Source organism: Gekko japonicus, unplaced genomic scaffold, assembly GCF_001447785.1.
Source record: "Gekko japonicus isolate JY-2015 unplaced genomic scaffold, Gekko_japonicus_V1.1 scaffold2517, whole genome shotgun sequence".
NCBI classification, from domain to species: domain Eukaryota; kingdom Metazoa; phylum Chordata; class Lepidosauria; order Squamata; family Gekkonidae; genus Gekko; species Gekko japonicus.
This window is the reverse complement of record NW_015172623.1, coordinates 17,840-35,715: the sequence shown is the minus strand read 5'-3', so window position 1 is coordinate 35,715 and position 17,876 is coordinate 17,840. Positions and strand designations below refer to the sequence as shown.

General features: G+C 40.6%; 1 protein-coding gene across 1 annotated transcript in view; it reads right to left on the bottom strand.

Annotated features, from left to right (window-relative positions):
- Window positions 1-1,439, bottom strand: part of DIP2B (disco interacting protein 2 homolog B) — a gene marked incomplete at its 5' end in the record, with an annotated part of 116,690 nt that extends 115,251 nt beyond the window's left edge. The window contains one exon of the mRNA XM_015421671.1: window positions 1,368-1,439. Coding sequence (XP_015277157.1) covers window positions 1,368-1,439 — 72 coding nt within the window. The remainder of the gene's footprint in view (window positions 1-1,367) is intronic.
- Window positions 1,440-17,876: the final 16,437 nt, after the last annotated feature.

The following is a 17,876-nucleotide window of genomic DNA, read 5'->3' as shown; positions in this document are numbered from 1 at the left end:
CAAAGTCCAGTTATACTACAGAATCCCCTGAGTATAAAGAAGCAGCTCCCTTGTCTGAGGGTGTCCCAGTTTTGCCGCTTGTGCAATCATATCAAGGGCCAGCCATTTTACTATTAGAAGGCGTGATAAAACAGCTTATCCCATGGCTCCCAAAACCCAGCTGCACTGATCCTGTCCAGATTTTTCATACAGCTCAGCATACCTCGTTAAGAAGCAGCTGAGGGGTTTTTTAAAAAAAACAACAACACCAATATGCTGACTGAATTATGACTTGCAAGCTCTTTTTGAAAATGCAGCCCATAGGCATATTTAATGTTACAGGGAAATTACGAAGTTCTTCTCTTGACGAAACCACCTCGAAGGGGAGTGATGATCGTCATCAACCCCCATGCACACTGGCAAAGCAGAAACAATTCCGAGGCATTGACATCCAATATCCTTTTACCCTTATTCATCTCTACTATAATTTCATCTGATTGGCAGCTAATTCCAGCAATCATGGGGACCTCTGCACATCCGTAACCAATATATTGCTATTGCAAGAGGCTTTTGAAGCATGGTTTGGGTTTTTTTAAAGGTTAAATATCAATACTGGAGTTACTGTGCACTAAAAATTCCTTCTGCTAATTCTTTGTTCTACCTCAGTGTGAACATGATAATTATTATTCCCTAACAAGTCACTCTTGCTGCTAGAACACTCTGAATGGAAGTATCAATATTTGCAAAGTTTTCTCAATGAAAACAGATAATAAAGAACATTTAATATTAACAGGATACTCAAATGAGAAGTAAGTGTACAGGAAGCATGGCCATAAAGACAAGCTATAACTGAGCCAGCAGGCCTAGCTTTCTTTCCTGCTTCCACCAGTCCTTCCCCTGCCCGTCTACTGCCTCCTGTACCCACCTGTCTCCCTCCTTTCCTAGACCCTACAGCTTTTCCTGACCTGGCATTCCTTCCCTTGTGCCCATTTTTTGCCCAAACATTCATTCCAAGGGGACCTGTTTTGCCATCCCTTCTAGTTAGGCCACTTTTTTTCTCTTTTGTAGATGCAGGAGTCCTTCACATATGCCATCCATCTATCTATCCCTCTATCTCCATCAAGAAAGTGCACTGTGTGAAACTGGTGACCAAAAATGAGACTTAATTCCACAAGCACCACACATTTGACTCTGCCAATACACAGAAGAAAACCTGCCTTTCAGTGTTTTATTAAACCCAAAGAGATTTCAAGGATTTTATATATACTCTCCACCACCCAGTCTATTCCCAACAGGAATAGATCAGTTTAAAATCAAAGAACCTCAGCTTTTCCCCATCACTCCATGGCAATAGCACTTCTTATCCCATATTGTAACACAGGACCTACCTTGGGTCTGTGGGATATACGGAGCCAACAGCTTTGCCCTTTTCTTCTCATACCCCTTCTGGGTAATGTCTCCTAAAAGAAACCAAGGAAGCAGAAGTGAGACTTGTGCTGCCATGAACTTGTGGGGGTGGGGGAGGATCCTGAAAGGTGTCTGAACTCATGCAATTGTTTTATTGGGGGGGGGGGTTTTTTGTTTATTTGATCCAGGTTCCTTTCTCCAGTGGTAACAGTATTATACAGGCCGTCAGGTGAAGATAGTCACAAACCTCTCACAGTTAAATGAAAAACAAACACACTTACAGAGTTTGTTTCCTGATTTTGACACCCAGCATCACTATTAACGCATTCATTCAAAGCAGGTGAGATGGCATTAGCTTCCTATTTAGGAGTAATAATACAAAGTAAATGCTGGGAGCTGAGCTGCGGCACAAAGGAAAACACTAACAACACTGTAATAAATTTCTTCCAAACAGATCTGCTTGTCTCACATTACATCTGAATGGCAAGAAAAAGGCTAGCATGTGAAAGGATTAAAGCTAAGCAAGAAAAACAGCAAGGCTAGAAACACTTACGCCCTCTCTACAGCTCCACCTTGCTCTCACTTTCACTGCTTTGTAGGAAAATGAGTCTGGGAGTGAGCGAAGGGAAAGAAGGGAGAGAAGTGGGCATGGGGACCGCCCTAAGTGGAAGGGAAGACTATGGTCCAGATCTCATGAAAGGATTTGGCCTTTGTAATTCAGGCACAGGAGGAGACCAAGAGGCCCTCTACCAACTGGGGCAAGCCCAAAGGGCTCCGTCCCCCATAAAGGCCTGTGGCTCATCTAACGTTGATCTATTATTTTGTACCCTTGCCTCTCAAACTGTTTTGAAGGAGGGGTGGTCACACCATTACCCCAGAGAAAAAACAGAAGGGGCAAACAGCTAATGTAACAGGCACGTCTGCTATCGTATCGCCATGACACAACCAGTCCAGAAACTGACAATAACTGATGGCGATGAATCATGATCAGTTTTTTGCTTCACGATTTGTGCTTAGACTGAAAGTGATCCCCTGTGCTTCAGCTTTCCACTATGGGCATACCGAGAGGGGGGGGGGGGGGGGGGGGAACCAGAGGTCGGAGGGAAGTTCTTGTGATTCTTCAGCCTTACCCAGGAGGAAAGGAATGGCCCTTCACAATAGCTTTCTTTTTAAAGGCTAGGTGGATCAGAACTATTATACTGCCACTGTAGAAAAGTCAGACATCAAACGTTCCTCAAAGCAAACTAATGTCTTTATATCATCACTTTTTTGTTCCACTTCTCCCTCAGTCCCCCCATGCTTTTACATCCCCCTCTTTTGTAAATCTGTTATTCTTTAAAGGTGTTTCAGACTTGTCATAGCAATCGTGTGTGCTGCAGCCACATTAAGCTTTATGCTTGGTTTTCCAGAGTCCACACATAAAGTACGACGGTTGGCCAGGTATTCCTAAAATACTGGCAATCAACTCCTTGGCAAGTGTCCCCCAAGTATTTAGGAATGTGCACCTGCCCTTCATACTTTGCTTGTTTACCACAGGTAACACTGATGTAGCCACAGCACACACAACTTACACATAAAAAGTGCCAAGAGTCCCAGATTGACTCAGAGTTGAGAAGTGAGCTTTATGCTGCCTTAGGCGCTAACACAAAGTAATCAAACTCCGTTGCCGCCAAGCCTCTCCCCCTGTCAAGTCCTGGCAAGCTGAAATGAATCTAATTACAGCAACAACAACAAAAATGTTTAAAGGATTACAAAGCATGAAGGTAACTGCCTCCCCCCCACTCAACACCCCCCCCCACACACACACACACAAGCATGGTAATAAGACATGGGGATAGCATGTTGCCTATGTACCTACGGAAACAGGAGCGAGAAGACAGGCTGCCTTAAAGCCAAAGGATTCTACTGTGGTGAGAGCAGGACCAAAAGCCCCAGCAAATGAAAGAAACATGAGACTTCCATCAGATAAAGCACAGCCACTCTTATGCCTGTTGTGTCAATTCACTTGGGTGGTCAGAAAAGGAGGCAGCTGCTTTCCCAAACTTGGACCTGAAGTTCCTCCTAGGCTTATAAGAACACCCTCTGCCCCTGGCAGGGGATGGGCCAAGGAACCAAGCTCCCAAATTCCAGAGGGATAGCCATATTAGTCTGTTGCCTCAAAATAATACAAAAAGGCCTTGTGGCACCTCAAAGCCTGAACAGTTTATTGTTGCTCAAGCATTTCTGAGCTTGAGCTCAGACATATGAATCGCCCCACTTGTCACTGCTGTTTCAGGCCTTGGAAGAACACACCATTAGTGGCCAGAGCTGAAGCTAGAAGCCATTACAACTGATTGCAATAACAGGTTGTTACATGATTCTTAGGTCTTACCCATGGCAGAATCCTGCCCCTCCCCCAATAACTGCTTTATTCAACTGTGATTTTGTTAGTTGCCTCAAACATGTCAGCAGACAGATGAGCTCCAGATCACAAGGGCAGACAGGTTGATAAAGGGAAGCAGCAAGGAGGCTATTCCACCAGTGTGTGCAGCCAAAAGGCTTCTTGTGCGCCTTCTTCCTGCCAGGGGAACACATTTTAAGTTTCAAAATACTTATGTTGTCATTGCTAATATGGCAGAAGCCTTGTACTTCTATTTGCTCCTTCATCAAGCTTACTCCGTATGGGCTTGTGATCCAATTAAACAGTCCAAAGGTGTAATGCAACCTGCAAAAGCAGCTTTCAGATTCAAAGAGGCAGCTACAGTGCTGTCATTTTTCTTCCACAGATGGGCCAAACCGTCCATACATAACACAATCATAATGCAGAGAGTTCTCTAAACCACTGCTGTATCTTTAAGACTTGGCTTCCTGTTTTTCAGTCTGAAGAATGTGAGCTCTATGCAGCCAGAAGAAAACTGTAGGTCTGTAAGTGGTATGCTTCCTCTTGTTCTTTTAACTTTAGTTAGTCTTTCTATAAAATGTGCTGAGACCCTTCAGTGTTTTTGGTGTGAAGACTGTATTTAACAGAAAGCAACCCACCCTTCAAGCTGTTAGATGAAACATTAATATCAGAATATTTGAAAACCATCTAAAAGACAAATCAGCCATTCTTCAACAATAGCTGCTTACAAGCATGCCAATTTCACAATCCAAAATGATCCAAGCTGCTGCACCCATTAAGCCGTCTATCTTCTGCACCATGAAGAACGAAGACTTTGAATTCCTGATGCTTTATAGGAAACGCAAGATGAGTAAGACTGTATTGGGGGGGGGTCTTGGTTTTAAAAACCCAAAGTGCACAGTTGATAGTGATTTTGCACGAAGATGTATAAAGGGAGACTCAGCAGGGGGTGGGACAAGAAATAGAAAACATCAGACTGATCTGGTCGCTTTCAAACCAGCACAGAAAATATTCCAGCAGGATGCTGCCGTCATTGAAAACTTTGTTGGTGTTGTAGCAACTAAAGCAAAATGAAGTGTCAGCAAGCGGTTCTGGGGTATTAAAACTCCAGTCCAACCCAGACCATCAGCATGGTCTCAACAGCATTCAAAATTAAACAAATTTCATCAAGAGCCTTCTAAAATAATCCCGTCATTTCCAATCACTTCAGTAAATGCTAATTTGCCAATTCAAATTTTTAAAGCGGATCGGAGCAACAAGCAGGCTAAACCAGCTACTCGATAACAGAGAAATTTGCATACTTTCACTGGGCCAAAAATGCCATTTTACTGGGCACACATATGTAAGCAGTGTTCCCCATTTCCCCCAAACCATATGATCTGTAATTTCAGGGGATGATACAAAGTTTACGATAATTACAACAGGCACTATCAATTATTGTCTGGCATTTCCCAGGATCATTAAGATTACCATATATTTTACATAATTACATGGGACTGATAACCAAATATGCAATGGTTCTACAGCTCATTATACCAATGAATCTAAAGTCAACAGAAGCAATGTCCCTTCCTAAAATCACTAGCTGCACAGGTACCATTCCCGCCAGAGCTTGCATTTATGAAGCAACCTGAAACAGGAAACAAAGCAGCTTACTTGCAAGTTTACATAAAGGGGAAATAATCAGTCTTACAGATCATCAGGGAGTCCAAATGGTGGTCAAGTAAACCAAGAGTGATAAACTAAATTCTGAATGAATGTATCATACAATGTTTGCCCACAGCTTCAATTGGAAGGGTAAGAAAAATGTTTTAATATAATGAAAAAAAGAATATAATGAAAAAAACTTTTATAAAGGAGCCTGACCACTCACAAAAGGGTCACCAGTGCAGCAATAGTTATGGAGAATATATGTGGGATTTATCTGTCCTAGGATTAGGATGACTACACATTTACAAGTAGGATGATGGAACATGGGCTTGCTTGGTCAACTGCACAGCAGCAATGCTGTCTACCTATTGATCTTACATGTCTTCCCTCCAGAGCTTTTGACATTTTCCTTCTGAATGGCAAACCCTCAAGCCACATTACAGAAACTCCCCTCAGTTTCAAAATTGGGGTGTCATCTGGTATGGAGAGCTGCTCATGAAACATAACTTTGATCCCCGCTGTGGTGCACTGCTCTTTGGATACTGGTTCATCTGCTCAGCTGGTGGTGATGTGTGAAATGCAAGTCCTCTCTAGCATAGTATAACAATGCTGCAGCACATTAGAGAAAATGACACATTTTCAAAGAAAATTGATTTCTGCTGATTCAATGCACAGCCCAAGAAGTAGTGAGCATATAAACACACAGTACTGAGCATATAAACAAGACACATCCTGGTTGTTAGTGGACTAAATGAAAGCAAGTTATTTCCGTAGCTGCTCTGGGAATTAATCCTGGAAATGTACGATATAAATATTCAATCAAGTCTTGTGAATTCATTCACATACCTTATTTAAACCTCAAGAAGCAATGTGCTAAGAACATCCAATTCACCCATTTTTTCCCCCTCTTCAAGTAATTTTTAACAACAGGAGCCAAGAATTCTAAGGCTGGAAACATGTCCACTTCTTCACAAACCCACACTTTATTTCCCCATTCTATTGTCTCATTGGGTCCACATACTTTCACATGGAAATGGTGGTCAAGTAAACCAAGAGTGGTAAACTATCAAAGGACACTATACTGATGGCGATATCACAATATTGGTGAACCATTGTGAGTGAATGCTTGGCATGGCCAACAGCCTTAGAGACCATCTTGATGTTAACATTTCATGCATTTACAAGATGTTCATTGTAGTGGGGGAGGGGAGCATGAAAAATCTGCACAAACCACCCCATGCAATAGATTGCATGCATATGTTTTCTGAATTTACAAAGGCAGCACCTATACATACACAGTGAACATCAGTCTAAACATGACAAAATATGCAGATCAGACACTGTTTTCTACACAAAATAGCTCTCCATACAAGAAACGCATTCCTGTATTTGAGGTTACCCTTCACCGCCAATTATCTTCTATCCTTAATTGGAAAAAATGTTTCAATCAGCTCTCCTCATCCTCAAACCAACAAATAAAATACCTTTATTAGACACTGGCTGGTATTGTGGAAATGTTGCATTTGCAAAGCAGAACATATGTCTATTTTAGAATGCCTCACACAATTACAAAAAAAAAAAACACCCCAAACTCTAAAATGATTCCAAGACTAAATGCCCAACAGACTCGAGTGCTCTTTTAGGTGTCAAGAAGACTCCCATGTAAAACTGTGTACACTGTCATGCATGTGAGCTGCACAAATGTATAATATAGTACAAGTTTGGAAGCTGCTGCACACCAATGCAACAGCATCCAGACCCTCTACACCAGCAGTAAGAAGTTAAGCCCACCCCGCCACCTTTGCTACACTATGAGAAAAGCAAAATGAAAAGGCTGTAAACATGCGCTAAAGACCATTTATTGAATGTATAGGATATTCAGTAATACAGTTATAAACACAAGAACATGTACAAAGTGCAAAAAGAGGTCCAAAACACATATGTTGTTGACGAAGTTCTCTTGATTGACGAGTCATTTCGAAAAAGCTTCATCCGAACACGACCTTATATAACTATTGCATATCTTCTATTTTGTAGAACATTGAATAAAGTGCCAGAAATTCTAATACATGGAAGAGTATTTGGAGATCGGGCTCCAGCAGTCTTCTTTTGATTGCCGGCATGCTTTCTAAGAGAGTGCTCTTCCAGATTTCCACAATAGTCTAGGCACAGCTCATATCTCAAATGGAATCCATGGTTTCCAAAAAAAGACTCCTGGAGCCCAATCTCCAGATACTCTTCCATGTATTATAATTTCTGGCACTTTATTCAATGTTCTACAAAATAGAAGATATGCAATAGTTATATACAGTCCGGCTCGGATGAAGCTTTTTTGAAACGACTCGACAATCCGGAGAACTTCGTCAACAACATACGTGTTTTGGACCTCTTTTTGCACTTTGTACATGTTCTTGTGTTTATAACTGTGTTACTGAATATTCTATACATTCAATAGATGGTCTTCCCCTCTGCTATTCTTGAGGGGAGATATAACCCCTCTGCTATTCTTGAGGGGAGATATAAGCAAATTCCTTATTCAGTCAGGTTCTGTGGATGTAATAGAAGTTAAATAGAAACTGTTGAGCACATACTCTTACACTGTAAATTGTTAAATGACATTCGAGTGGAGTTTATAGAAGCCCCCCTTAGGTTGGTAGCAGGCCAATCGGATAGAATCAAGGTACAATTTCTCCTTGCTTCACGAGATCCGGAGATCATTGAACTGACCGCTAAGTTTCTCTATTGTTTTATAAAACGGAAGAGTGACCCTGATCATATTAATGATTCTTAATTTATAAGTCTAAAAAGTTTAGAATGCCAATTTATTTTATGATTCAGGCATCTTTTGTATGGTCAAATCTAGCTTGTGACAACTTGAGTTAGGCCTGACATAGCCACGACTATCTATTTTATAATTTCTTTTGGATTGTATTATTGGGAAATGCTTCTAATATTGTATGCCAATAAAAGGTATTTGAATTTGATTTGAATAGATGGTCTTTAGCGCATGTTTGCAGCCTTTTCATTTTGCTTGGTTCGGATCTTTTGAGCTGTAGTTCTCTATTTCGTTGGCACTATGAGAAAAGGCAGAGGGACAGCCTGCCTCCTGTTCCATTTGAGGCACAAATGCAAAACTCATCTGCACGGGGTCAAGCAGGAAGTTGTGCCTCCTTATTTGGAAACATGGCAGTACAGCGGAGGAGGAGGAGGGGAACCCTCTGGTACAACTCTTGATCTGTCTTAGAAATTCTCTCCCAACAATACCGCTTAGTGTTGAGGAGCACTTGCATGCCTGGTGAGCAACAAATGTTGCTGTTTACTAGCACAAGCTATATTTACTTAAATTCCTTGATAACCACAGCCAGGCCTCTCCTGCAACTTATCTCACATGAGAAAATCTTTCTGTTCCTAAAGAAAGGAGAGCAGCCTGTAACAGAACTGTTACAAACATACATTTCAATATGTGTTCAAGAAATGGCTGCCTTCAGCCATTCATTTTTGTTAGATGTACAGAAATTTAAAAACAACAACGAAGCAAGGACTGAATCACAGTAGCCCACAGCAATACTCCTCATCCAGTATTTTAAGGCTAAATACACATCAGCTAGCTGTTTTCAATAGCCTAGGCATTATCTTTTAATGAAAGGTAGCTTCGTGTATTACAGATACTAATGCTTTCCCCACCAATGACAGAAGTGTGTGCATACATGACCCTAAGGTTACTTGTCCTTTGACACAGGCACACGCTCCTCTTCCTTTTTCCAGAATCTGGGAAGGCACCTTTTCTAGATCTTCCTTCAGTTCTCATCTTCACAAGAACTTGAGGACCAAGACACTCCCCATTTAACTTGGGCTCAATTCCTTCAAAAAGAAATGTACATTGGGCCAATGAGACCAAAGTACAAGGATCTCACTGGAATGGAGCAACAGAATCAAGAAATATGAAAGCGAGCGGCGTTCTTGCAGCAGCCACTTGGACCATCAGAGGAAGAAGACGAGGAGAGTCACAAGGGAAGTGATGATGAAACACTTACTGGAGAAGACTCGGAACGTGGGGCAGCGGCCCCTAAGCAAGGACATCATTTGAGGGAAAGAAAAGACAAAAAATGAGATGCTAATTTCTTCTGCTTCCTTTTGTTAATAATATATTAGAGTTCTTTTGTATTGTTTTTTAAGAAGTCAGAAGTTCTGGATTTGAAGCATATAAGCGGATTTAATGATCACATTTAATGTAACCAATATCTTTTTATTTTTACTATACGCTTTGCATTGTAACCAATATATGACCACCACCTCTTGATTTTTTAGTGGTTTTTCTTTACTTTCTCCTGTAGTTTGTAGTCCCCTGTCCCTATTTTTTGTAGTGTTTTAGAAAATAATTTAAAAAAAAAAAGAATGAAGTCAGATATTTTCATATGAATTACACAGTGATGGCAAATGCTGGCTTTAATCCACCAGAGTGTGGATCCAAGCTGCTGCCTTGTTATTTGGCATAGTTGTTTGCGTGGCATTGGGTTTGACGATCAATTCCTTCAGCATGGATATGACTGTTCCTCCCCCTGTTCTTGTATGTTAATCATCTCAGCAATGCGGGAGTAATTTGGAGCAACAACAGAATATTTTTGCATTGTGCAAATCATAGTGCAGCATTTGGAAGAGAGGATACCACAGAGAAGACAGTGGAACAGATGGGATAATACCACTTTACAGTGAGAACTTGATTGCTGGCCAGGCTGATCACCATGACACATACATGACCGTGTGTACATATTTGTATTGAGGAACACCACCGTGTATCAAAACAAAGCAAGTGGGGAGTGAACAGAGGGTTTTTTAAAAAAAAATCCTGAGGATGCATGGTGATACCTAAAACTGTAGCATGGAAAGATATTTCAAAAACATATAATGAGTACCGGGGGCCTTACAGAAAAAAAACCCTTCAGGTGTTACATTGTCAAATTAAATTAACTTATAAGTCAACAAAATGAACTTCATCTTCTTTCAATCTGATGGCTAATGAAGTCCAAAGAGACCGAACAAGAAGTTTTGGAATCAGGCCTGGAACATGTAGACATACTACTAATCTACAGCCAAACTCTTGGTTTTGCCAACCTGTGCAAGATTTGGGGGAGGGGGGGATTAATTTCCTCTCATTCAAACATTTCTTGGTAGAGCTGCTCTCATATTAATTTACAAATACTGCTGGTTTAATTTGGGTCAGAAGAGACTGGACTATGAGCAATCTGCCCCAGAAGAGATGCACATATTCCCACCAGGTGACTAGAAACCCATCCTTCCATTTTCCTGTGACAATTCTGCTTCACATTTCCCCCCAAGGACCACATACTTATCCACATCCCATTGTATTCATGAGCTAACCAAGAGCGGTCTCTTGGTAGTGCCCTCAATGCAGTAAAATCTAAATACACAGGAAAGTACAGAGTATGGATTAGATGAATTTCAACTAATATTAACTTTCCTTTTTGGATCTAGCAAACTCCCAACACCAAGTAGCAATAAAGGGCATTTTACAATTTGGGTCAGTAATAGACAAGATTTTCCTTGGCTGCCATCACCCCCCAAATAAATGCTTGGTTTTAAATTTTGTAATCCACCACATGCTATTGGTTTAAGGGCAGATGAAAAAGATAAACCAAACAACTAAAATATTGCATGCTTTTTTTTAAACTGAATTTTTGAAAACATTCACAGATTAAGTCTGCTGGGGGCTGGAAGGGAGGAGAATGTAGCAAAACAAGGTCCTCTTGCATCACATTCTATCTGCACTAGCAAACCATGAGCCAGAAAGCCAGATGGACAAATGCTTCCCTTTGCCTGCACTTGCCTCTCTTCTGAAGAAAACAATTTTGCCAGCTGGTGTTTAGATATTGCCAAGGCATTTCAAAGCAGAGTCTCCCATCATTCCCTTAAGGCTCTCTTTTCCAAAACCAAACAAATCACCACAGGTGATTTAGACAGCAATCCTAAGCAGGTCTACTCAGAACCCCACTCCATCCCTATTCAATGGTGCTTAATCCCAGAAAAGCATTTTTAGGATTTCACTGTAAGAGCTGCAAGACCTAAAGCTTATTCTATATTACAGTAGCTTCTAGCACTTTGAAAATAATTTTTTAGCAAAGACACACACACACCCCAAAAAAAAGCCACCTTAAGCAAACTAGGTTGGAGATATATGGCTAACCTCAAACTGGCTCTCTGAAAGGATGACAATAAGGTTTTTTTTTAAAGCTCATTTCCCCTCCATCTTTATGCGTAATACTATTATCTATCATTCCTTTCACACAAATTAAAAAAATTCTCTGACCATCACACTACCCTTAAGGGCAGAGAAATTCAGTATAATTCTGACTCTGAGAACAGGTACGTCAGCCTGGTTTCTTCTCACAAGGAAGTTGATCTGTGACAAAACAAATTAAACCTTGACCTAGTCAATATCTCTCACCCTAACCTGTTGTACAGTCTCACTGAGAGGATGGATAACCACCATGTACATTGCCCTGAGCTCTGCAGAGAAAGGATATAATGTCATACTGTTATCCTTTATTGGAAACAATGCTTACCTTAACTATGCAGTGATAAGTGCTGTGTTTTTAATAGCATCCAAACACCTGAAGTTAGGAGAAAGATCTCTCTCTGCGATAGTGAGGCAAGAGAAATTATCCACATCAAGATTTAGTGGATTTGAGATCAGACTCCTCCCCGCATTTAAAAAATGTACCTCCACAAGTCTGTCTATTTTGATGTGGATCCCATTTTTCTTCTTTATTATTTTGTTGTGGAAGCAGCACTGGTGATTAAGGGGTTGTTAAACATTTGCACCTGTCTCCCACCACTGTGCTAATAACATTTTGGAAACAATGTGTGGGGGGGAAGGGCAGAACAGACTCCGACATTACTTCTTCAACCAAATGAGTAGCCCCACATGGTAGCTTTGAAGTAAAAAACAAGACAAAAACACATCAGGTGATCCTTACGAATAACCAAGCATCTGGTCACATATGGAATTTATTCTAGGTACAACTGCTCCACATCTGCAACTGATCTCCTGATCTAACCAAGGGCCAAACCTCACAAAAAAATACCATCATACTAACAAAGGCTAATCCCTCAATAGATAGCCAAAAGACTCCTTTTAGCTTTTTGCTGCAACTTCCTAACACAGCCACCCCCATTGCAATCTGTAACCATCTCAGCTTTTCAATAAGCCAAGGGCACCTATTGACACCTATTAATTCTCATATAAGAGGCAAAGAATCCAACTCTCAGTTATCCCAAGTTTCCCAAGTTTTTTTGTTAAAACATTTAAAGATGTTCTGCAAACGAAGGCTCCAATTAGGAACATGGGGGCTTGACTTAACCTTAACACAAGCACCCACCTGCCTCTTCCGACTAACCTCTCAAAAGCTACTGAAAGCACAATTTGAAAGCACAAGCTTCTTCCCTTTGGGTAGGGCTAAAAAGGTTCTTTATCCAGTAAGAGATAGAATGGAAGTTCAGCCAACCGCCACTGGATGGAAGCAGTAATAAAACCTGATGTATCTGACAGTAACCTTGCAATCATGCACCAAGATTAAGAAAGTTAATTAAGAATGTCATAGGCCATTTCACAGCTCCTACAGGTAGACTGGGAAGGAATTTGAGGCAACTAATGTTAGGTGATAAAACAATTTCACATTTACATACCAGTTATGTTTCCGTTAACGGACAGAACAAGGAGATGAATAAACCAAACTTCTAAAATTCAATTAAACAAAACTAGAGGTCACCACAGACCTCCTGCATTCTTTGGTCCTTAGAAATTAAAAAAGGATAAAATAACACCATCGGTTTAAGCAGGGGAAAATGCAATACATTTTTTAAGAGAACCAACCTTGTTTTGACCTCATCTTTGATCAACAATATGAGTTTAAAGATTTGGGGCTTTCACCTATTAGTAACCTGAATAAATAAGGATCAAATGGATTTCCAAAATTAAACTCACAAATACACCTCACTGCATAGCAATCCATTGGCTGGCCAAGCAGATAGCAATACCGCTAGTACTTGACTCACATCCCTGAGGTTTATGGTGTATAAATAATGCTGCTACGGGCTCAAAGAAATACAGGCATTTAAGTTGTATCATAGCAGGTAGGTAGGTAGGTAGGTAGGTAGGAAGGTAGGTAGGTAGGAAGGAAGGAAGGAGTCGAGGCATGCTATAATTCTGCAATGTAATAAATTTATGCTTTCGTCAAAATGGGAGGAAACCAAAACAGAGTCATGGGACAAAAATGCAATACTCTCAAGGTTAAATGGTGAACCATGGGTAGATTTAACACCTAGAAATCAATTAGTGACAAATTAAATCCCATTTCTTACATATCCACTATAACAGTATAGTGTCCAACACACATTAAATTCCTTCTGCTATTAGAACATTTTTTTTAAAGTGCAAATCACTTTTACTTTATTCATATTCTTCCACACAGTACATCCAACTGATACATTCTGGTTCAAATTCTAGCCTAAGAGTGGGCCAATAACAAAAATTATCCCTGTGAGCTTGGTTCAAATAAAAAGTAAATTCTAGATTCTGCAGTCTCTGCTCCCTCAGAGGCACCTAATGGGATGATAAAACAATTTAAATTGCAACAACAAATTTAAATCATAATTTTAAAGTCATTAAAAACACAGGTATGCTTAAGTATGCAGCTCTAATGAGCATCCTGCAAACCTCATTTAAAAAATCCAACCACAATCACATTTACCCAGCAGCAAACAACTAAACTCAAAGTCATTTTTTTAAAAAAAGCCATCAAAATGTCAATGAAAGCATACTCCAGAGCACAGAAATGACAACAGAGAAGATGAGTCTTCATGGCCTCCCAGTTATCCTTCCTACAAGAGTCAGGTCACAGATGAAAACCCCCTCCACATATGCAAATGAAAAGCAAAAAACATATGGAAGAAGATGCCAGCGAAGGTTTACGCATGTATGTTAAAAAGTGTAACATACTATGTAGTGGTCAGTGTTCCCTCTAAGCTGAGTTGGTGTGAGCTAGCTCACAGTTTGTTAGCCTCCAGCTCACAGATTTTTGTCTTAGCTCAGGAAGGAGGGCTCCAGAGCAAACTAATTGATGCAGTAGCCAAATCACTCGCTCACAACTTTAAGGCCAGTAGCTCACAAAGTAGGATTTTTGCTCACAGGACTCCACAGCTTAGAGGGAACATTGGTAGTGGTACACATATTTATCTTTGGTAAAGGAGAAACTTGCATCTCAAATGATTGGTATGCTGGTAGAGCACTGATGTCAAAGCATATTTGGTTTCTTGTCCTATGAATGTCGACAGGAGTGTTTCATATGTTACAATTATTCTCGGATAAGGTCTACATGCCCTGACCTAGACAGCCCAGACGAGCCCAATCTGATCAGATCTCAGAAACTAAACAGGGTTGGCCCTCGGCAGTACTTCGATGGAAGACCACCAAGGAAACCCCGGGCCGTGACTCAGAGGCAGGCAATGGCAAACCATTTCTGAACGTTTCTTGCCTTGAAAACCCTATGGGGGTTCTCATATGTCTGCCATGACTTGACGACAAAAAAAAAAGTCTACATATTTATTAAAGGATATTAATTTCATTTAGATCTTACATATTTTTCCCTACTACATAGTTTTCCTCAATCTTTTTTCCCTTTTTTTCTGAATTAAGCTTCACCCTGTTAGGCCTCATATTTAGACTGGACTGCTGCTTCTAGATTTCCTGAAAATGAAAAACAGAAGCCAGTATTATCAACATAATCAATAATTCATTCAGACAAACACTCTCCAGATAGATGTTAAAGATAGAAGGGACAAAAATGGGACCCTTGCAGTACTCCACAGAATACGCTCCTGAGTTAGAACAATGGTGACTGGTCAGGCAGGAAGAAAACACTACCAAGCATGCCCCCTCCACTCCTACTCATCTCAGGAAATCCAGATGGATTGGTGGTCAATTGCATCAAATGTTGCTGAGAGGTCAAGAAGCAGAAGCAGAGTCATACTTCTCCTCTCCATCACTAAATACATACTGCCAGTCAGAGAAAACAATATGGTCCGAATTCTGCCTTGGATTCCAATCGGTGTCTAGAAAATAAACTCACTTTATGCAAGAACTTCCGGAGATGTCTAACTCTGCCTACTTCATCACCTTGTCACAAAAAAGGGGGGTAAATGAAACTAACTTGTAATGTTTAAGGTCAGCCAAGTTCAGAAAAGGATTCATCAGAACTGGATGAATCACATCCCCCTTCAACCTCTTAGGAAGCTACTCTTCATCCAGAGAAGTACTGCAACAGCCGATAGGAATTTATTTCACTTGCATTGGACTGACTTCACTAGCCAAGACAGGTAACTGTTGAAGAAACAAGTGATGAGCTCCAAATCTCTAAAAATCCTGTCCACCTCCTAAGGTAACAACAGTTTTATAATGCCTTTCTCTCTAAACAGAGGAAGTCAAGGTGGCTTACAAACAGTCTGATCTACAGGCATCAAACACTTATCACCCGCCTGCCAAAAAGAAAAACCACAGTTATACAACTTTCTCTCAAAATAACACCCTCCTTGGGAAATTAGCTGCAAATTCCCAGCTAAAAGAATGGATTCACGTTTCTTACAGAAAGACAGACAGCACAGCAGTCTTTCTGTGCCTCTTCAGATAGGACACTCTGTAACACTGAAGATGTCACCCCAAAACAGCAGAGACCTATGTTGTGGAAGCTTGAAGGAAGGTCTCAGCCAGGAGGTGAAAAGACTTCTAGGCATAACTGTATTATGTGAACCAGTTATTTATAATACTGATCTATAAGATAAACTGCATAAACACGTAGATTATCCAGACTGCATCCAGTAAATCAGTTTCAAACCAGACAATCTTAACTAGTCCTTACCCCGACGCTGAGATCAGAAGAATCCAGAATCTAGGCAATGTCTTATTCACAGCTATAATAGATATGCCTCCTACAACTGATCACCAGTAATTATACAATATCAACATGTAGCAATAAATATAGTTTATTGCAACAAGTTCAACAGTGTTCCTACATTCTAAAAAAATCACAGACCTCCCCAACAGCCCACATGCGCCAACAGACAGAACAGCAAATTTGGATTAGCAAGCTTGAAGCCCCATCTTTGCCTAGGTTTGCTGAGTAGGCAAAACATAGTTTGACCATCAGGGCCATACTTTGGGTGCTCCCTTCTCTCACCCTTCCTGGTTCAGTTACATTCAAATAGGGTTAAACCATATTTTGCTTACAAACTGCATTTTGAAAACCAGTTCTCTTTGTGTTTTCCAATTCTGAAAAAAACACAAACCATAGTTTGCTTGATTTGCACGTAATAATGATAAAGTACAGGTTGCTTCAAGCAGGATTTGAGGGAGAAAAATTCACAGTATTGAGAGAGGACTGGGAAGTATGTGAGTTACAGGCCAAAAGTACTAGGCCCAAACCAGGTCAATCTGAGGCTCTAGGCATTGTCACCATCTCAGACTGAGTCCCCATCTGTAAACTCAGAACAGTCACTGCCCTGAGCGGCTGCATGGATGAAAACAAAGGCTACAAAGCACTCTGCCAATTAAGAATGATGCAGAAATGAATTAAACTGTAGTAACCACCACTTGCTTCTACCTAAGTGCAAGGAAAACAAGCAAATTATCCTGTAAAGGACATATAGGTTAAGCCTAGTTATTTTACCCCAAGGTAACTTCTGCGGTAACCACTGACAAGTCATAAGTGCTTAACTCTGAACATTATATTAGAGACATAATCCAGCAATCAGAGGAGCCTACAGGTCCAGGCCTAACATGTGCTTGCATGTGCATATACAAATGCCCTGCAAGAGTTTTCCTCCTGCAACTGGAGCCAAAAATCCATTCCAAGCAGTGGTGTTCAATCCGTGTAAGGTGGTAACACCAGCTAATCCTGCTGTGCTTACACAATGAGACCCTTTCAACTTCTCCCCTCCTCCCTGTTCCCCTCCCCCCTGTTAGAATTAGAACACTGAATCATTTACTCTCTAACAAAGGCATAATTGCTACAATACAGAAATTACAGAAAAGGATCACGTACAGGCTAAAGCAGTCCACAGACAAAACGCTGCAAAAACGCACTTGCGTAAAAGAACAAAATACCTGTGGTCCGAACAGGATCAGCTGTGTTTCAGGAAATCAGAAAATTCACATTTTAGAGTTCCATGCAATATGTTCTGCTGCTACTTTATGTATTAAAGAGCCCAGCTGGCTCAAAAATGTAGCTTAGCCACATTAAAAATAAATACTAAGCAGGCCTAATAATTTTCCATGAATGCAAAAATCACTCACAGAATCCAGTATCTGGGACAGGTCTTACGGTTTTCAAAGCCTCACAGACTATTACTTATACCTTTAAAAAGGTATAACTTATACTTTTAAAAAGGG